The sequence below is a fragment of the Camelus dromedarius genome, chromosome 4 (assembly GCF_036321535.1).
Source record: "Camelus dromedarius isolate mCamDro1 chromosome 4, mCamDro1.pat, whole genome shotgun sequence".
Classification (NCBI taxonomy): domain Eukaryota; kingdom Metazoa; phylum Chordata; class Mammalia; order Artiodactyla; family Camelidae; genus Camelus; species Camelus dromedarius.
The window spans coordinates 46,963,532-46,984,979 of NC_087439.1; the positions used below are offsets into that span (position 1 = coordinate 46,963,532).

The window sequence follows — 21,448 nt, forward strand, 5'->3', positions numbered from 1 at the left end:
GTGGGAGAGGGCGAGCTGTGAGTCTCTCTACTCCACCATCTTGGCACCCATCCTCCTCAATTTAAGATTTAAGTTTCGTAGGAACTTGTGTGCATACTGGAGTTGTGGGCAGTTACCATCTAAAAAGTGGATTGTTGGTAAGTGGACATGTGGAGTTTGGAGTATACACCCATTGTTACGGAAGGTTAGGGTCTCAGGCCAAGTCCTACTTACTGGATAGTACACTTTTTCTGTGCATCAGTGCATCGAAAGTTCCATTAGAAACTGCCTGGAGTCTGTGCCTGCCGGCCTGGGTGGTACTGTTCCTCCTCCCCTCTCTCACTGGGCCAGTTTCCTCTTGGATTACGGAGAGGGCAAGGGGAGAGGTGGGTCTTGATTGCTGTAAGCTGCCCGAGTTTCCCAGTGGGGCTGAGAATAGCTAGCAACTCTTGGAAATGTGTTATGTGCTAGGCAGTGTTCTAAGCACTGAACAGATATTTACTCCCTCAATCCTCACAGCTACCTAACTAGGTAGGTCACATTACTCTTCTCGTTTTACAGTTGAGGAAATGACGTCCTCAAGTGGTTAAATAACTTGCTCCAAGGAACATGTCTAGAAATCAGGGGAACCAAGATTAAACCCAAGCCTTCAGACACCTGAACATAGGCTCTCAGCCAGCGCTCTACTATTTGACTCGAAAGAAACATGGTCAAGCATACAGCTTCCCTCTGTCTTGGCTGTTTTTCATCCTTTCAGATTACCCCACTCCCCATATCTCTGCCGTCCTGCTGGGTACCCTCCGGCCTTCTTTGCTCAGAGCTGCTCCTGATGCTCACCTTAACCTGGTCTCACCTGCACGGATGTGCCTAGAAGAGGATGATTTTCCTTCCTCCCCTGCATGGCCCTAAATGAGTAATGATGGTAACGGGGAAAGCTGAAAAGAGAAAGGTGAGGAAAGGGAGGCAAGGGAAGGAAGATGAGAATTAAGGAGGAGAAAGGTGAGAAGGAAAGAAAAACAGGGAAGAGAGGTGAGGAAAGAGGAAGAAAATAAGGCAGGGCAGGTGTTCCTAAGGGATGATAAATAACATCAGCACTGATGTGCTGACACCTCAGGTTTAAAGCCGGCACGAGATTTTGATGGTATTAAAATAGTATTTGGCCAGGGGCTCCGGGAGCATTGCCCTGGACCAATTATCTCTCACCACAGGGCGCTAGCCAAGAATAGCCGAGCAACACTGTCATTAGCTGTGGGTTTAAAAAAAAAACTTAGTAAACTTTTAACTTTAGATTTAGCTGTGGTTTTGACCACAGACCCAATGCAGAGAACTTTCCTAAGCCAAGCTTGGTCTTCTCTTACGGGGTCAGGAATGATTAGCTTTATACCAAAGCTGGCTTATTCCCTCCTCGATGTCCAGCCAGAGTCTTCTGAATTGATTTGTAGAGTCACTAAGAAATAAGGAAGAAAAAGCCCCACTGACCTCTACCTCCCCTGACCCTCCAGAGAGTAGCCTGAGATAGAGAGCCCAGCCTTCCCACCAGCTCTCACGAGCAAGACAGTATTCCAGCCATATGGGAGGAGGAAGCGAAGGAGAATGAGCCAGATGGCTGAACCTCCTCCCATGGCAAGTTGCTCAAAAGGGAGAAACAAAAAAGCCATCTCTACCTGCAGCTGGCCTTGTAAAGGACTCTCGGTCTCTACCCACTAGTGATGTGGCCAAATCAGGGTGATAGGTTAGCCAATCAGCATAGGACCCTATATAAGTCAGGGTTCTCTAGAAAAACAATACCAACAGGAGATAGAGAGCTAGATGGACAGACTGATAGATAGATAGATAGATAGATAGATAGATAGATAGATAGATAGGGATTTCTTTTAAGAAATTGGCTTACATGATTGTGGGGGCTGCCAAGTTGGAAATCTTTAGGGCAAGCTGGCAGGCTGGAGATTTGGGTGAAAATTAATGCTGCAGTTGCCAGTCTGAAAGTTGGAAACTCAGGCAGAATTCCTATGTTGCAATCTGGAAGAATTCCTTCTTTGGGAAACCTCAAGGGAGACCTGTTTGCTCTTAAGGCCTTCAACTGCTTAGATGAGACCCATCTACATTATGGAGGGTAATCGGCTTTACTTAAAATAATCTACTGATTGTAAATGTTAATCACATCTAAGAAATACTTTTCAGCAAAATATAGACTAGCCAAGTTGACACAAAATTAACCATCATAGACCCCTGTGAAGGGGAGCAAAATGGGATTGGGCAGTGGGCCATGGGAGGTCAAACGAGGAAAGACCTTGAATTCCTAGAGACCAGCGGCAGCATTGCCAAGTGCCTTCAGGTGTCACTCTGTGCTAGGCGTTCTGTGGATATTAACTGATTTCATCTTTAGTTATTCAAGTCCTGTTTTACTGTTGGGCTTGAAAACCAGACTCAGTGACCTTGGGTATAACTTTCCTGGGGCTGCACAAATGTCTGTGGCTAAATTAAGATTTGATTTCAGGTCTGACACACTCCATATTTCACGTTCTTCCTGCAGCTCACATGTGAAAAGGTGGGCAGGGGGCAGGACAAGGAAAAGAAGAAAAGTTCAGAGAGACTAAGAGAGAATTAAGGAAAGAATTAAGGTAACAGCAGAGTCACATCTTTAAAAGAGGAGAGGGCAGTTTCTTGCTAGCCTGCCCCTCTGTTTTCTTTCCTCAAGTCTCACCCCGCCCCATGTGCCTCTCTCCTCAACTGAGAGTCAGAAGTCAGAGGAGACAGTGGTGATAAATTTCTAAACTTCTGTTGGAGTTTCGGCTCCTAGGTGGGGTTTTAGCTGAGCCAGCGTGGGGAGATGAATGGCCCATGGTAGTGGCACGCCCACTGCAGGCAGCTTTGTGCAAAGCCCCTCAGGAGCCTTGTGTCACCGGCTGCTCCCTCCCCGCCCTCCCCGGCTGGGTGCTGCTCATGGTCTCCCTGTGCCGGTTAGACGCTGAGTAACTTGCCCCCGGCTCTGCAGCTCTTCGTGATGCTAGGGCTCAAGTTCTTGACCCGTAGGGTTGGACAGGTACCATCCAGAGGAAGTGAAGAGGCAGGAATAGGGTGAGGCTGAGCAGTCTAGGCGTGATGAAGGTGGGGAGAAGCAGCTCTTCCCTCACAGCTCCTGCAGCCCGCCTCCTGCATTTCTGATTGCAGCTCAGAGCTCCACACCTCGCAAGTGTCTGCTTCCCCCGAGGCAGGCCGTGGGGGAAGGCCCACTTCTCACACTGAAGCGGTGCTGCCCTGGGCCCCTGGGCCCTCCTTCCACCACCTTTTAGATCTGGAGACACACACTTTAATGAGCATGGCCTGACCCTTTGAGGGGCTTCTAGGTTAGAGGGTGGGATGGAACAGTGGAGGTGATGAGGGCGGGAAGAGGAGGTACGGTGTGTACAAGGTGGAGGAGAAACGGGTGGAACTGGTGCTGGTGGGACGTGTGGGAGGTTGAGAGAAAGGGAGGATGCTGACTTGGATGAAGAGGTGGATGGTGACGTCGCACCACTGACTGAAATAAGGAACACGTAAGGAAGAAAGCCCTGCGCGGGTTCTGGCATACTGCTTTTATATCTTACATTTATTAGGTATTATTGATTTGATGGAATTTTTCCTGGAAAGAGTCACCCTATTTCTTTTATATGATAGCAAGATGTAACAGTGTATGACTGTCAAGAATACATAGAGCTTACATATTTTGTTTGGCTCATAAATTCATATTACCTTCCTGTTTCAATAGATTACTTTTTCTCTCTTCCCATCATTCCTTACTTTTTTGCTCACTAGGGGAAGAAAACACACTTCTTGGCCTCTATATGAGTGCTTTGGCAGGTTCTTTTGAATTCTTGGGGCCCCAGGTGGAGGGTCACACTTCTCACTGGCGCTCCCCAGGAGCAGAGCATAGTAACCCTCCTCATTCCACTTGCACTCTTGAGCGAACCGGCCTCTTGGTAGCCCCAGCTGTGTTGTATCTTGCTTAAGTCACAGGTGAATGGGTTGTCCACTCACGATGACACAGCAGAGCTGGAAATCGCCCTGATCCTCTCACCCAATCCAGTGCTCTGCCCCCAGCATGCTCGGCGTTAGCCCTGCTGTTCACGGGGGCAGCGGGGAGGGCTCTGCAGACACGCGGGGTGCGAGCTCCCAGGCGCCACCAGGACGCACGGTGGTCAGTGTGTGGTCCCTTCTTTGCCCCCTCGGACCACATAGATGCCCAACATTGGACAGCGGAAGCTGTTGATTCCACGTTTGGAAGCGGGATTCAAATACAATCCATCACTCGGGTGAGTGGTCATGGAAACTTCAGGCCCTTTCTGGCAGGAGAGGGTGGAGGACAAGAGCCGCTGGGCTGGGGGCAGTGAGGTGGCTGCCCAGCCCACCCCGTCAGTTTAGAAACACACGTCTGCCCGCTGACGCCGCCTCCCCTGTGGGTCTGCCCCTGGGTCAAAGAGGGTCGGCCGGTGGTTCCAGATCCTGCCTCACTGGTTGGAACCAGCTTCTCTCTCACACAGTTAGGCCAGCACTGTTCTGTGCCCTGCCTTCTCTTCGGCTGAGGCCCCCAGTCCAAGGCCTCAAGCGTGGACTGGAGGGAGAGACAAAAGCCTCTGGGTGAGGAGAGGGACGTGGGCCCGGCCTCTCAAGAGACCCTTCCCGAGGAGCTGGTGCTACGTTGCTTTCACTTCTTTTGTTACAGCCTTGAAACCATGTTTGGGCTGAGAACTCTGGGAAATATGTGGGTTCCTCTGTCCCTGTTACTCTGACGAACTTTTAGAGACCACGGTCCTTGGAAGCACCTCCCTATAAATCATGTTGAATCCACTACTCCGTAAAACAAAGCCGAGCTCGGAAGTGCCCCTACCCCTGCGCTGCGGTGCAGCTGTCAGAGGCCCCTCTCCCGGCTTCCCAGATGCTCTCCTCCCTGGCCACTCTGCGTCTTAGCCCATGAAACTGAGAAGGGCCGGCGAGGAGACCTGCCCGCAGACCATGTCACCAGCCCAGAGTGTCCCAAGCCGGCTCACATGCTCACGTAGATTTCCACTTGGCAGCGCAGGTCCTACCAAGGATTAATCCTCCCGGTTCCCAGCAAGACCTGCCCCCACCCCCGTTCTCCTACCTCACTGCCTGTCTCGGGTGCCTATTTAACTTACTGGGCTACAAGCCAGAGATTTTACATTCCCACTAAATGAATAATACAATGGGTGGACTTTTTCTCATTAATATTTAAATGGATTTAGGGTTAGAAGGGAGCATTGAAACAGCTGTAAACAAATAAACTTCAAAACAATCGATAGTCTTAGAAACTTCAGTATCTAAGGCTATGCCCACCTCTGCGTGTGTGTGGGTGTCAGAGAAGGAGAGGGAGAGAGACAGGGTCCTGCTTTTCTCTGAAGGTTTTATAGGTGAGGGGTCTATTTGGCATGGTAACTTTAAATCCTAAAATAAAGAAGGTTTTAATCTTCACACCAAAAAAGGGTAACATTTTCCCAGTCATATGAAGGAAGAATTTCTGATGGCTGCAAAGTAAATAGAAGTTCATGCTGCAAAGTATGGAATGGAATGGTTTATTAATTCACTAAAATTTCTGTATCTCTATAATAGATGCTTATTTAAAGTGTTAATGTTTACGTAAGGCAAGGCACAATGGTTTAAATCAGACCTCTTTTGAAATCCTCAGAGCCACTTAATTGCTGTGTGACCTTAAGTAAGTTAGAGTCCCTGTAAGTTGGGGATCATAGTTCCTACTGTAAATGAGTGAATGTATATAAAGCGCTTAGTATGAAGCTTGGCAAAGAGCAAGGGTCGCCTGCTTTTTTATGACTATTTTTGAGAAGGAAAAGTTGGTTGTCTAGAGTGGATGCTGTTGGTTGTAATGTTGTCATTTTATCACAAGAGGGCAGTGCTAGCATAGAAAAAGCAGGAAATGCACTTGGTATTAGAAATGGCGAGAAGTTTAACAATATTGTTCAGCCATTTCGTGGGATCAGAGAATTGGGCGCCTTGATAAAGTTCTCTGGCAAATATTAGCCAGATTTTGGAAAACGATCTCTTACTGATTCTCCCTCAAAAATAAAATGTGCTTTTTTTTTTGTAGCCCCTCTTTGTCTCTGCAACAAATCTGTTTTTTAAGCATTGCATATATGTTTATAAAATCTGAAGGACAACATGTTTCTCCGTCACGTGGCTTTGTCTCCCTTTCCCTGTCTTTCTGTTTCTGCCTGTCTGGCTGCTCACTTCATTCTCATTTCACCCCATGATTTTCAGACAGAGAACATCGCCATCATTAGGAAACATTTTCTGAACCCCTTTATTGAGTCAGTAAAACTTGAAAGGTGCCAAGCCCAAAGTGGTTGTTTGTCATCTCTTACTACTTCTCTGTGCTCTTTGTTAGGATCTGCTCAGGGGTTATGTAGCATCACGCATCCACATGCTGTATTTAATTTTATTGCCATGTAATTTTTGGTTTGGGCGGGGGCGAGACCCAGCCTCAGTGCAGGACAGACCGGCTTTCACTGCAGTGGGGCCAGCCTCCCTGATTTGGTTATCGGAATGCTAATGCTTCCATTCTCATCGAACCTTCCCGCAGCCAGCTTGCCTGATCTTGTTAAGCTGCATCTAATACTGCTTCCAGAGAAGTGCTCTCAAAGTAACAGGACTTGTCTTTGCTGTTTGTTAGGAGAAAAACACATTTGTCTTAGAATTATTTTGCCTTCCTGGTTGGCGATAAATCCTTTAGACTGCACATATGCCCTAATGTCTTGACAAATTCAGAGCCTAGGTTCCATTAAATTTTTATTTTCTAAAAGGACTTGGAGCATTCCATAAATTCCAGGACTATATTCAAGCTCTTGAAATAAACTCAAGAACTACCAAATGGCAAGTATTGCCTATAGGCCTAAAATTTAGATTGTAAAAATATTTGCTTTGTAAAAATTTATATTTCAGGGTCTACACACTTAAATGACCAAGTTATTCCTTGATGTTAACCCAGCATGTATTCAAAACAATAAATATATGGCGAGACAATGAACTCTTCTTGAGCCATTTATATGGAAGTGAGTTAAATATGCATAATAAAAATATCTGATAGCCCTTAAAGTTAGAGGGCCATCAAAGCACTTGATGTACTTACCACAGAGAATTCTTCTATTTTATCGTTGTTCTAAATTTCATCAGAATGTCTAACTTGTGTAAATTGGATTTCAGTGGCTGTTTTGTAGACATTACTTGCAAGGCCTGTGTTTATTAGCTTGGATATCAGTGACACAGAACCATGGGCTTTCCTAACACCATTCTCATGTTCATACTGTAGTTATGTTTATAATGAAGCAAATAAAATGACTCATACTAGAATGCCTGCTTTAAGAAAACTCCCGTATACCGTAATTCAGACGTACAAAGCAGATAAATTAAGGGGAGATTAGTTGCGGTGCAAAAGGATTCTTTGATTTACAGCAGGATTCATCAGAAGGGTTCCTTTGAATACAAGCTCCCCCAGAGAGCTGAAGTGTTTTGCAGATCATTCAAACCACTTGACATCCAGACTAGGGGACAGAGAAACTTAGAATTGAAGTGTTGAAAAGCCATCATTAATTGGAGATTAACACAAAATGAGTAAGAGATTCTGTTACTTAAGTAGTAGAAAAATATAACTTGCTTTTTTAGAAATGTAGATAGCCATATTTATGTACATGTGTAAAGTCAGAAACAATGTTTTCCATTTTTTATGGAGCACCTACTAGGTGCCAGGAACCATGTAGGACTATCTGTTATCTGTATTGAATTCTGCTAATAATCTTATGAGAAAGATTGTACCCATTTCACAAATGAGGCCCCTGGGAGCATTCTTCTTAAAGCCTAGGAGTAGTCACTGGCAGAGGTGATTTGAATCTAGGTCTACAAGATGCATGCTCTTCGTCCCATGCTGCCTCCAGGGGATTTTCTCACGAAGCATGGAGTGTGCAGATTCTGGTGCCTGCAGGTGTGTATCATTTGCCTGAGGCTCCCTGCCTTCCAACAGGTTGGCGTTGTCCCCATCTTTGTTAACTTATCTAATACCACCTTTTATGAATGAAGGTAACCAGACTCCACCTATTCCACAAAAACACATCAGTACAAAGATATTGCACATGACTTGGGTTGGTGCCTAGCTGGGCAGAGGAGGAGAACCTGGAAGCTGGGAGTTGCCCAGGTGGAGGTGGGCACCACCTAGAGGGCATATTTGGGCAGTGCTGGGCAGGAGGTGGGGAGGAAGCGGAATGTTGGAGGGGCAGAGCCCCCAGGTTAGCATGGTGGGGGGCCGAGGCAGGTCTGAGATGATGGGGTACAGCTTGGTGATGGGCAGGGAGGGAGGAAGCAGACCTTGTGATGGAGGTGGGTAGGCTGATGGAGAGCCCTGGTGTTGGAAGGATGCCAGAGAGGAGCTGGGGCCAGGGGGCGCTGTCAGAACAAAGCAGTCTGCCACTTTGAGAAGAATCAGGATACCAGGCAGGTTATCAGGACAGAGATACAGAAAGACAGAAACCCAGTTTCTCCAACTGAAGTAAGAGCTTCGTTATTAGAACTAGGGCACAGGATCGGAGTGAGGAAAGCAGAAATGCTCATGCGATTCACGGTCTCTGGCTTCTGATTGCTTACATTTCTCCTGATGAGTAAGAGGGTTGGTGCCGCAGCCTGGAATGGACTTGATCCTCTAGGTGAGGGTCAAGTGGACCCCAGTACTGGAACTGGGGAGTCGGGGATGGCAGTGCCAAATGTTTCATATTTTCCTGGTGATTGCAATCAATCTATAAATTGGCTGATTGAAAGGAGAACCTGTATGGATTAAATTAATACTTTAATCAATCAATCAAATTAATCATTTTTCCTACTGAGCTTTGGAAAGAGGTACTTATATTTCATATAATTTAAGAAGTACGTGGGAGATAATTAGATTGACTAGTTTCTAGTCTCAACTCTCTACTCGTTAGCGATGCTTTGGGCAAATGATTGAACATCTTTGAGTTTGATTTTTCTCAACCTATGAAAGAGCAGTAATCCCAACATCACAGGATTGTTTCAATACCATCAGTCAGAATACCCACAACTTATTAAACATTTCTTTTGAGTCAGGCACTGTGCTAAGCACTTTAAATACATTACCTGATTTAACTGTTGTGAGGAGTAAGTGAAGCATCACTGTCAAGACGCCCGGCCCAGTGCAAGGCGCAGAGTCCCCCGACGCGCACACCTGGAGATCCACGTGCGTACTGATGCACGCGAGGATCAGCACTGAGGAGTGGGGGATTTGGTGTTTAGAAGGCACGAGAAGGAGTGATCATAGGTGAGATAGATAGGTGAGAGAGAGCTGGGTCAGATCAGAGGAAGGAACCGAATGACATTTCAGTAACCTGCCATAGGTAATTCTGTTTCTGAGAGCCCATCACCCCTGTTCTATGGTAGAATTGGCATCGGGGACCCCGTTGACCTTACTAACACAATGAAGTTTTCCCATTTGTCGCCCAGGGGATGCTGCACTTAGGATATGTCTGACGCAGAGCGGTCAGTGATAAGCCGGTCTCTGCGGCTACTACGGAATCTCGTTGGGAATACTGCTTCAGCCCAATACCTCCCCAGAGGTCTCAGTGTAACTTGAGACTCACAGCCGTGTTTGGCTAAGCCACTCGCTTGCTCCCCTCAAAGCCAAGTTGGAGACAAGGATTTGTCTGCAAGTGGTTTTTATGGAGGAGACCCCCGGCAGTAAGGGCATGGGGAGTTGAGACAAAGAAGGAGGAATGCCAATAAAAGTGTGTATATAGAGTTCAGCTGTGGGCACCTGGGCTCACTGCTTCTTGGGACCCTCTGAGAAATCATGTAGGGTAGGAAGCCAGGGTATTTGTCCTCCTACTCTCAAGCCTCTTTGCTGGAAGATGCACCTTACAGGGATTAACTGCCCAGCACTCTGCCCTAAGGCAGAGCAATGCAGGTGCCTGAGAGAGGGAACCGCAGGTGTGTATGGGAACTGTCCAGAAAGCTGCAGGTGACCTCGGGAGTAGGGGTAGGGTGAGGAAGAGGGGTGGGTAGAACCTGGCAGGACTCCAGCAGCATCTGTAAGACCTACCTTCATATTTAAAAACACTCAAGTTTTAAAATCTTCATTTCATATTTGAAAGTCCTCACAATAAATTACGATCTTAATGCAAAACAGGACATTCCTTCGCTGTGGATGTTTTAGTCCTTGCTGATTGCTTTCTTCAGTCTCTACGTCACTGTCAATATTTCCTTTCAGGTAACTTTTCTGAACATTAACCTGCAAATGAGCAGAAAATGAAGTAGTCTGAATAGTCCTCATTTAACAAGTGTTGAGACACAAGCAGATTTCTAGAGGATGGGCGAACGGAACAGGAGTAGTAGTGTTACTAGTGTTCAGATACAGACACGTCCAGCCGCAGGCGAAGGCGTGTGTTAAGCGTCTTCACGGGGTTTCAGGCCTGGAACTCTGGCCTGAGAGATTGGTTAGCTGTGAGTGTGGACAGCGTAAGAGTGCACTGCCACACTGACTCACACTTTTCCTGCCTTTCTGTGTACATACTGATTCTGCTGAGTGAGAGAACATTTGAAGGTAAATGTCTTTATTTGATAATTATTTTCTAAGCACTGTGCAAGAACCTGCCGGGAATTCAAATGTAAACAAGGCCTGGTCCCCAGGAACTATGAAGACAGTGATTAATCTTTAGAGTGAAGATGTTCTTCTTAGGACTTTCTTCTTCCTTGTGCTCAGTGATCCCAGTGCCCAAACCACACTTCCCAGATCCAGTCAGATTTCTAAAAAAATTTGTCCTAAGGTGACTGCGTCTGCTGAAAGTGGAGTTTGAACTTGCAAGCCACACTTCTTTCAGGTGAGGTTTTACAGTCCTCCTTTCAAGACCCTCTCTTGTATTTGTGACTCCCTGTCCTTACGTTTGAGAGGATCAAGTGTGAGGGAAGAGATGAAGGAAGGAGGGATCCCACACTCAGTTCTGGTGTCTGATGGGAGAGTGTGGGATACTGGAAATGAGCCCAGGTGCTGGATCCAGTGACCAGGGCTGGTGCCCCTGTGCACGGAGGTCCTGCCACACTGAGTGACACAGGAGGACACTTGGCAATATACTCAGTGTTGCTACATGTGATGAGGCAGGGATTGTGTTAAACTCTCTAGGGGCGATCCAAGAATAATTTCAGTCCTTTGTCATTATTGCAAGAACTGCTCACTAGCAAGAAGACAGGCTCATGTGACTTTCACAGCCTGTGTCTTACTTTGTATACCTTTGGGTGACACATGGTGACATGTGTCAGGCACAGGGTGAGAGATGGAGAGGACAACCTAATCCATAAAAGGCTCCCGCTAGCTCACATATAACAGATCTTCATAGTTCTTTCCCTTATACTTTGTGGGTGCGGCAGGAGTAATATTTATGGTTCATCCCGGTCAGGTTTTAAAATAGAAATTTACACTGGGAAGAATGAATTAGGCTGAAAGAATTCTTTCTGAAGGGTTCAGATGATAAAAAAAAAAAAGAAGAAGAAGAAGAAGTAGGCTAGCGGGGTCCTCAGGCAAACCCGATAGCCTAGAGAATTTGTGAGAGTCTGATTTATCACGATCCATCTTATGTTTTTACTGTAATTTGAAAATCACTCAGAAGTATCAAACTTGCTGGGTATTGATCCTTCACTTTGGACTGGAATTTGTTTGCAGCTGCCCTTCTGGAAAATTTACTAGCAGGCTGTTGTTACATTTCCCCCTGATCTTTCATTTTCTTCTGAGGTATTGATTTTATTTTCCTGAACACAATTTTATATGGTAATATCTGTGCAGAAGCAATTTGCTACGGTTCAAGGAACTGGATTCCCGTGGGCATTTGTCTTAGTTATGTGATTACAGGGTCACTAACTTGATCTTAATAACATTTGCCTATTACCGTGTGTTAGATGCATGAAAGGAAACCTGTGCTTCCTAACTCAGGATTACCCTTGTGTGTCTCCCTTATCAATAATGCCTTGCAAAACTGATGTCCAGGTGGTTTTGAGTGGCTGCTTGCATTACTTGAAACTAGTTAGTATTAAACCCAGATAGCGTCACCATTGTTGCATGCAGAGAGGGCATTACTTTTTTTAGTACACCTTAAAATTTTAAATCATTGATTCAGGATATTTTATAAACTAGCCACACTGTACCTCATTAGATGCTGTTTTTACTCTGTTGTGGCTGCAGGAGGCAGCATGATACAGAAAGCTTGGAATCTCAAGTCAGTCACAGTCAGAATCTGGCTGCATGGCGTGTTATCTGTGCGAACCAGGGCCTTGCGAATCCACCGTTCTCTCCCTCAGTTTCCTCATCGCTTGAAGACAGACTGACACAACAATATCCCTATTCCAGTTTCTTATTTAAATATCATAACTGAAAAAAAAATATCATAACTGCACTCTCCCCCTAAAAAACCTGAGTTCCTCTTCAAAAGATTTCCCCTATTGTCTTAAAGCAGATTGTAGTCATATAAAAAGGTACCCGTTCCACAACAAAACTTGCGCAAGACTGCTAGCAGCTTTGTTCGCCAATATCCCCCAACCAGAAACAACCGAACTGTGCACCGACAGGAGAATGGAGAAGCAAACTGAGACATACCCATGCAATGGAAAGCTTTTCACATCAGTGAAAGGAGAAAACTACTGACCCACGCAGCAACGTGGGTGAATCTTACAGATGTTATGTTGAGCAAAAGAAGCCAGACACCGAAGAGGGAGAGCATGTTGTCAGATTCCTTTTACATGGAGTTTTAATACTGGCAGAATTTCTCTGTGGTGCTAGAAATCAGAACATCGATTGCCCCTGAGAGGCGGGAACTGACTGGAAGGGCGCATGAGGGAACTTTCAGGGGTAATGCAAATGTTCTATCTTGATTTGGGTGATTACAGGGTGTATATATTTGTCAAAACTTGTTGAACTTTGCAGTTGAATCGAGTGTTTTATTGTATACAAATTCATTGACCCTTGAACAACACGGGTTTGAGCTTTGCAGGTCCACTCATAGCAGGGTTTTTCAGCAGTAAATACTATAGCAGTACACAACGTGTGGCTGGTTGAATCTGCTGATGTGGAGGGAGTGGATAGAGAGGGGCCATGAGAGACTCAGATTTTCTACTGCAGCGGGGTTGGCACCCCACACCCGCATTGTTCAGGGGTCAACTGTATACTTCAAAGAAAAGACAACTCATCCATCAGTAAAATGTTTACTTTTCTAATGACCAGTTTTGGGAATTCTCAGGACGCAGTGACCATCTGTACTCTGGGAATTGGGACGGCCTTTGGAGAGTCCATTCTGGACAACACACCCCGCCATGCGACCATCGTTACCAGGGAGAGCAGCGAACTGCTCCGCATCGAGCAGAAGGACTTCAAGGCCCTATGGGAGGTGAGCCCCAAGGCTTCTTTGTCAATTAACATGGTTTCAGAGAAGGGGCGCTGCCCCATGGGTAATGGCATTACAGTCAAGCCTTAATGTGTTCTGTTCCGGGCTGGGGGATAGAATTTAATTTTCAAAACTTGTGTTTGAAATGAGTGAGTGAAAAAGCCATTTTAATATACGACACCTTCCTTCTTCTTCTGCTTCTTTTTTTTTTTTTTTTGTTAAATTTAGTGCTTGCTCAATTTTCTGTAGTTTGACATACCTTATAATTATTTCTTGAATGACCAGAGAGTGTATTATGTATTTTCTCCCTCCTATTCCACAGATGTATTCTTAACTGGGGAACAAAATACTTTGACATTTTCTTTGGCATTTTAAACATCCTCACTGACATGTTCCCTGGGAAAGTGGAATGAATGAGGTCAACATCTGCTTCATTTAAATGCTTCCAAAAATGACGAGTTCTGTAGCAAGGTGTGGGGAATGGGAGCCGTGAAGATGGCTGGTTACTTGCCAACTTGAAATGCATGGGGGCCACAGCGGCGGATGGTGCAGCCGGTCCTGGGTGGCTTGTGCGTTTCCCCGTAGGATACTGCGCTCATTTACAAGAAGGACGGGGAATAAATCATCTTATATGCAGTGATGACAAATGGAGCACTTCGAAAGGCCTTTGCATCTTTTACTCTCGTTCCTTTTCAGCCCTTCAAGCTTCTGATTTTAACCTGTGGTTGTTCCTTAGCTTTGTCCTCGGCTCAGTAGGTCCAAGTGTTAACCCACTGAGTTGGCAGGCTTCACCACTTGTCCCAGTGTGGCTAAGATTTTAAACTTGATCTAAAAAGAATTTTGTGTAATCAAATAGTTTCCTCCAGAGCCAAACAAATGACAGATGCATTAAGGGAGCAAACCTGCAGGTGAATGAGTGATGCTTTGCCTTGAAAGTCCTGCAAAGCCTTGGAAGGCCTTGGTGGTGAAACCTGTTACTTTTATTCTTGGCAGTTGTGAATAAATTGCGGGGTTACTTGTTTGAAATATTCCTCTTAGAAAATATTAAAGACCTCCACCTGCTCTGTAAAGTTCAGAGACAAAAGCGAGTTTTAGGAAGGCAGAGGTAAAGTTGGGTTTGCATGAGGTGTGTGCGGAGAGGTTTTCTGTCAATTAAAAGGGACCAAGCTTGAGGCAAATAAGCCGCTTTTGGGATCTTTCATTTTGAAAGGTAAACTGAAAAGTCCTTTCCAAAGAGAAAATTTGGAAAACTGGTTTAAGAACAAAAACGAACTCCTGCTTGTGATGTATGCCGTCACAACTCCTTTTGTCTGCGATCCTTATTCAGGTTGCTGGTCAAGGATGGTTTACGGCAATATTTTAAAACTTATTTTAGTTAGGAGGCCTCAGTGCTGTGAAAAAAGTTCCTGAGAACTTGCTACCTGTGAACCGTTCTAAAAATTTATTAAAAAAATTTCAAACACAGAAAATCAAAAGGATAGTACACTGAGCACCTGTACACTCTCACTTAGTTTGGCAGTTGTTAACCTATAGCTGTATTTGCTTCAGCTCTTTTTTGCTGAACCACTTTTATGTCAATGACAGTCATCATGACTTTTCATTCTAAATATTAGCATGTATCTCAAAAAATCAGAATATCCTGCTACATGCCCAAATAGCATTATTTCACCTGCAAAACTAAACATAATATCCTAATATCTAATACCCAGTCCACAATTCAGATTTCCGCATAAATATCCATAAATAAATTAATCCCACAAGTATTTTTCTTATCTGTTTCATTGCAAAGCAGGCTCACATAAAGAACCAAGCGGTACATTTGATTGTTACATCTAAGTCAGTCTCTCTTCCCTCCCTCCTCCTCCTCTCTTTCTGCCTCTTTCTTTATGGGATTGCCGTGTTAAAAAGGCCAGGTCACTTTCTCTCAAATTCAGAGTTTGATTGTTTTCTCATGGCGTCTTTTTGTACCCCTACCCCAGGGTTTCCTGTAAATGGAAGTTAGAGCTAAAAGTTTGATTAGACCAAGTCAAACATTTTTGGCAGGAAGTCAGAGGTCAGACTGAGTGCAGTAGGATGCTCGTTAACGTCTGGATGCTTCACTAGTTACTGATGCATTTGTTGATTAGTTTGATCTCTTGGTTGGATTGTATCCAGGTATATTTTAGGGCTGTTTTTCACAGCAGTTTCCCTTAGAAGAAAATTATTAAGTGGGCATATTGATGTTGAAGGTGGTCCTTAGTATCTTAAACTTTGCCACGTGGTTTTGTGGCTCAGTGGGTCCAACTCCTCATCTGTAACCTTGGAGCATGATTTCTGATCCCCTCACCAGTGACCTACGTGAACTGAAAAGAACGGAGAGTTTTCAGTCTGACCTCTTATTCTATAGGTTGGGGTCTGGACCCTCATAGGGAGTAAGAGATTTGTAAGAGACATCATTTTATTTACCTGTTCATGCACCAAGTACAGAGTGCAGATTAGGTGCTCGATCAGTGTTTGAACTGGCTACAGTGACAATGCAAGGAACTCTATTGGCTAGCAACTATGTGAATCAGAACTCATTAATGGGCACACTTGGGCATATACAGTGCCTGGTAATCTTAAGAAATTGTAAAATTCTAAATTACCTTCTGAGTAAAAAAGATAGACTCATGTTTATTCTACTGTTCATTTATTCAACAAATACTTAGTGTCAAGTTTGGCTATACCAGTGAACAAGATTGACAAGGCTCCTGCTTTCTGGGCCAGGGCTTCTATTCTACTTGGAAGAGACAGAAAATAAACTAGCATGTCGATAATACTATTTCAGAGTATAATATATCATTATCATTAAGTACATTTTATTTCTAGTCTTTGAATCTGGGTGATCCATTGATGGCACCTGTAACACACATCTGCTGGCAAAATATTGGATAACCAGGACACCTATTCCTTGATCATGTCAGATAATAGAGTTTATAATTCAGCCATTCATTACACTGGTATGTAATAATCTATAAGCAAAATGAAAACCCAAGCTCAGGTTGTCAGCTGATGTCTAAGTTAGATCTGGTAGCCAAGATATCAAAAGGGGGGGCCTGCATAGCTTCAGGGTTCAGATAGAAGCCTCACTGAACCACGAGGTGGCAGAAAGAAGGGCAGCTGGATGGTATGCTGGGTTCTGCTTCTCCCATCAGCATGGTAAGGGGCTTACTTCGGCGCAGTAGGCATTGGATAATCTGAATCATGGATCTAAAGTTGCATGTTCATCTCATTTGACTACTTACTTTTGAGGGACGTCATGGTGGCCTGTCTTGTGGCAGGCACTCTTAGCGTGACTTTCCTTTTCTGTGCCCTTGATGTTACTTAAAGTGGTTGAAGGATGAAACACAAGGACTGGAACTGTAAGTTACTTCCTCTAACTCGGAAAATTATGGTTTCTAACCATGAACAGGTACGACAGTCTAAAAGTCGCTCTTCAATAGGCTGAGCGAGTGATCTGTTTTAAATCTCACACTTGGGACTTCAGTGGCAGTGGAGGGCTAGGCAGTCCTGCTTCCTCTCCTGACCAAGGCCAGCTTCCTCCGCTGTCCGCAGATACACGCTCGGAGAACTACATGTGAGATTTTAAACTCCTGCTCAACCTCATCCCCGATACTCTTGCTTTATGTTGTAAGTCAAATTGGTAGCACCCAGAGTATTTTTTTTTAATTGTCATCATAAGTGTGACCAGAAGTGTTATTTCAATCACCTCTACAAATACATCAAATAAAATAAATATTCCCCAAGACAGGACTGAGGTAGCAGCTAGAGGCTTTTCTTTATACCCTCTGTCTTTCTTTATGAAAACTATTTTTTCCCCCTCCTTCCTTTCCTTGTTTCAGTTGCCAATTTGTGGTCATAGCTGAGGGTGCTGGCTTGCTTCATCTGAAAGTCAGGTCGTATTTTCTTAGCTTAAGTGAATTACAGCAAGTTTATTCAGAGTTGGTCAATAATGCTTCCCTCTTTTCACGCCTGTTTGATATTAGAACTTAATAAAAAATATTAACCAGGGTAAAAAAAATCTCAGTTTTCAACAGCATCTCAGGAGAGAGAGAAAGGAGAAAGTTATGTTCCTGAATTTCATTCAGAAGAAAATTTTAAAGTCTTAAAGTACCATTTCTACTTCTTGGGAATTATAATTTAAACCCGTTCACCCTGGTGGCATTGCGTACCTTCGGGAAGGACGTTAAATGGCAAACCAGTTAAGTGTAGGCCTGGGAGTTTTAAGCCAGTTATTAGCACTTGATCCAAGACTGTGGACATTTATGAGTGCTGGTGGCTCTTGGAATAAATAAATACCAATTGTCCAATTCCATGCATTTCTTCTTAGCACATATAGTGTAGGAAGGTTTCCAGTGGTTTGAACAACAAGGGGTTTTTTGGCTTCCTCCCTGGCTTTCTGTCTAACGTTGTGTAGAGAGATGCTGTCAGGTTGGCAACATGTTTTGACATCTCTACCTGGAATATTCCAGGTCCACGCTATTGAATGAAGAGATGAGTCCAGTGTGTTCAGAGAAGCAGATTAGAGAGGCGCTCTCCATCGAGCTCATAAAAGCTGCCATTGAGGTCCTGGAGCTAGTGCCTGTTTACCTGTGTGTCAGCTGCATGAGCATCATTCTGGCCCTAAACCTCCCTTCCTTGTGAGCCATGTTTCAGCATGTCCAGAATAATAATGCACGTTTGCAAATAAATTATTTGAAATTTAAAAACAGCGTGAAACTGGAGTCTTTAAAAATAAAAGCAGTGTTTTAAATTTGTGATCTGACCTGTGCCAAGATAAAAGTGGCCTCTTAGCTGTAACAGTTACCCAGAAACAATTGGGGTTTTATTCTAACCAGGGCACACAATACCACAGAGCACCGTTGCTCGGACATAGTGATTGATCCAGGAGTTTGTTCCCCAGATGTGTCTGCGGCCTCGGTGAATATTGTTAACTGACTGAAAATTTATTTTCTGCTTTCTGGAATGTGAAGCTGAGTGTTAAAAATAAGAACGAAGTGCATCTTTCTGTCATAGGAAGAGAGTGCAGTTTGTAAACAAGACTATTTCTAAGAGTGATGAATATTGTCAAAGACGTATTTTTACATCTATCTTTATTCCCTAATCTTGACAGAGTGTTTTATTTCTCGATTCTGTCAGCTACGCTGGCAGTTGTGGGACTGAAAGGCTTTTTAGTTATTTCTATTTACTGCCTCTTTTGGACTATGCAGAGAGAAAAAGCCTCTTTCCATGAATAATCTTTCGAGCCACTATGAGAATAGGAATTATTGAAATAGCAGCAGCTTAGTCTTTGCTGATGCACTTTAAAAACCATATTGGAATAATATACCTCTCAGAGGCATCTGCTCCTGCTCGAGTAGATTTGCTGTTCCTGTCTGTCTTGGGCTGTCAGAAAAACTAAAGCCAAATACTGAAAACATTATATCTCAGAACATAAAATTCTCAAAAGCCCTTTGGGTGGGTTTTAATACTTTATTTCACATGTGAACAATTTCAGGTTGTTTCGCTTTTGCATTAATGGTAGGCTTTCAAGGTGGACTGGTATTTCGGATAAATGTTTTGTGGCCTGGGGATGGAGGTGGAATGCATGACCCGTCCTCAGACAGGACCTCCTGGCCTGCCTGTTACCGCCCAGGGATGCACTCCCTCATCTGACGATTAACTGGAGCCTCAGAGCCCCAGAACCTCTTTCTCCCAAGTTGGAGGCCTGCACTTACTTTTGGCAACTTTGGAACTTGTACTGTAGGGTTACTTCCCAGGCCAGAAATTTGCATCAAAGGGCTAAGAAAAATACATCCAAAAATAAACATGAAAGCCAAGACTTCATGCCAGGAACTCCAGCCACACACATCCTGTTGGCTGGTTCTCTTGCCTCTCTCCTCACAGTTCTGCTTCTTTTAAACTGAGCGGAAGCCTGCTCCGGTGACTTGGACCTGATGTCTGCACCAGGGTCTTACTCCTCTGTCCTGAAGCTTTTCCATGGAGTGGCAAAATGATTCAAATCCAGAAAGGAAGGGAATGAAGTTATTAGGAGGTAACTAAAGTTAAAATATACACATAGGAAGTCTTTTCCTATTGCCTTTGACTGCCTGAGCTTTCCTGGAGAGCCACCAGCCCCGCTTTTCTCTCTGTGGACTGAGATCCTCTTAACAGTAATAGATACTAAAAGGAAATTATCGGCGATGAAGGTGCATTTTGCTGTCCAAATACAGGACAGCTTTTCACTGGATGTCTGAGAACGTGGAGAAGAAGACAAAGAAGGACGTATGCCCTACAAGGTCAGAATTGATCTTTTTCTATTCTTTAGTGGGGAGATATTATATGTCACAGTTTGTGGTTTGGCTTGAGGAATTATACTCTAAAACATCTCTGGCTTTTCTAATTATGTTCCACCAGACCTAACTATGTACCACGGCACTGGCATAATTTGATTTCATCTTTATTGGTGTGTGCTGGGGGGGGAGGGGGTCTGTGAGGGGGGAGGGTAGGGGTGTGGGGGGTGGCAGTTCATCTTTTTCTGATAGTAAAGAATATGTTTGTTTAGCCTGATGATCTTAAATGTTTCTGGAAGATAAACAAAGATATTTGTTCATAAGTAGGCAGCATTACATTGATCATATTAATATTAAATATATGTATTTATCTGGTGAATGGCCTAAGTTAAAAATGAATTTGGGGCAAGGAAACAGATTGAGAATGATGGAATTTCACCTTCTGGACGCCCGGGAGGTCTCTTGCCTGCAGCTTCCAGACTATGTGAAGTCCGTAGTGTTTATGAGAATTCTGTTACATTATTGATGACTCCAAGTCCTACTAGCTCCAAAAGCCATGATCTCACTGCTTCTCAGAAGATGATCAGGGGGTCTGAATAGATCAAGGCTTGACTGGCAGGTGCCGGGAGTGCCCAGATGCTGCAGGCAGGCCAGTTGATGGGATGCTGTAAGCCACAGTGTCATTCCTTCCCAGCTGGTGCTCCTTTGGGCGTTCATTTCAGGAGCGTGCAGTGGAGACTTAGGTGTTTTAGGAGTTGCTGTTGGCAGAGGTTTTGAAATGCCTGCCCTGGTTGTGCATTTGCCCGCACACCATGGACATCTCCCGCCACCCTCTCCCTGCACTTGAACCTCGCAGTGGTGTCTTCCCTCCGTCAGCTCGCCTACTGGCTGGCATGCCTGCTAAGGAGCTGCTCGACTCCATGCTAATTGCTGCCACTTTGAAAATTTCATTTCTAGAAGCTTCTGTCATATTCAACAGTGTTGGCTCCCACCACGGGAAGGTGCAAAATGCACCGTGTCAGTCTTTCTGGTTTGCTATCTAGTGGGGAAGACAGACAGGCATGAACACGAATCACCCTGATACCAGACAGACTGAAAGGCGCTATAAGAAAAATACAGGGTGCTGCGGGACACGTAAGGGAGGGCAGGGGGAGATTCATTTCCATCCAGGCTATCATTTCATCCAAAGACGGAGAGATCTGGTGACTTCTTTTGTGGCTAACCAGGCTGTTTTTCAGCATCCCTAAAGGATTGGGGGGTCTGTTAACCAAATTACAGCATTTGAGGCAGCCTTGTCCCAAGGGACTGACCCCACAGAAGAGGCAGGGCTTCCTCACTTGTGTTGTGCTGCATTCTGCCTCCTCCTCCTGTCCTGGGCCCCTGGGCCCCTGGGCCTGTGGGCAGGCTTGGTGAGGGGTCTGCCAGCCCTTCGAGGGTGTCATGTGTTCTGCTTCCAAACACCTGGCTTTGTGTTTTGTTTGTTGTTCAGTCATCATCTGGACAAATCTGCTCTGAGGTTTAACGGGTCCCCTGGGCAAAGGCAGTTCTAGTTGGGCAAACTTTTAAGAACTTGAGACTTTCAGACGGAACTCGTGGTATGGGCTGGGGATATTGTTAAGCTCTTTATGTGTCAGGAGCCCTGTGGTCATGGGACTTTCCTGCTCTCATCAGGCCAAATTCCACTACTCTGTAGTCTGCAGGCCACCGCGGAGAGGTTAGGGCACAGTCACTGGGGCAGGGAGTCTGACG

General features: G+C 44.8%; 1 protein-coding gene across 6 annotated transcripts in view; it reads left to right on the forward strand.

The window, feature by feature from the left end:
• Nucleotides 1–21,448, forward strand: part of RAPGEF4 (Rap guanine nucleotide exchange factor 4) — a 273,372-nt gene that overhangs the window by 51,088 nt on the left and 200,836 nt on the right. For 5 of the 6 annotated variants that reach the window (XM_064484913.1, XM_031451662.2, XM_031451663.2 and 2 more), the window contains one exon: nucleotides 13,266–13,412. In XM_064484913.1, coding sequence (XP_064340983.1) covers nucleotides 13,266–13,412 — 147 coding nt within the window. Of the gene's footprint in view, nucleotides 1–13,265; nucleotides 13,413–18,880; nucleotides 19,706–21,448 lie in introns of those variants that run through there. The other variant, XM_064484912.1, reaches the window with a different exon arrangement.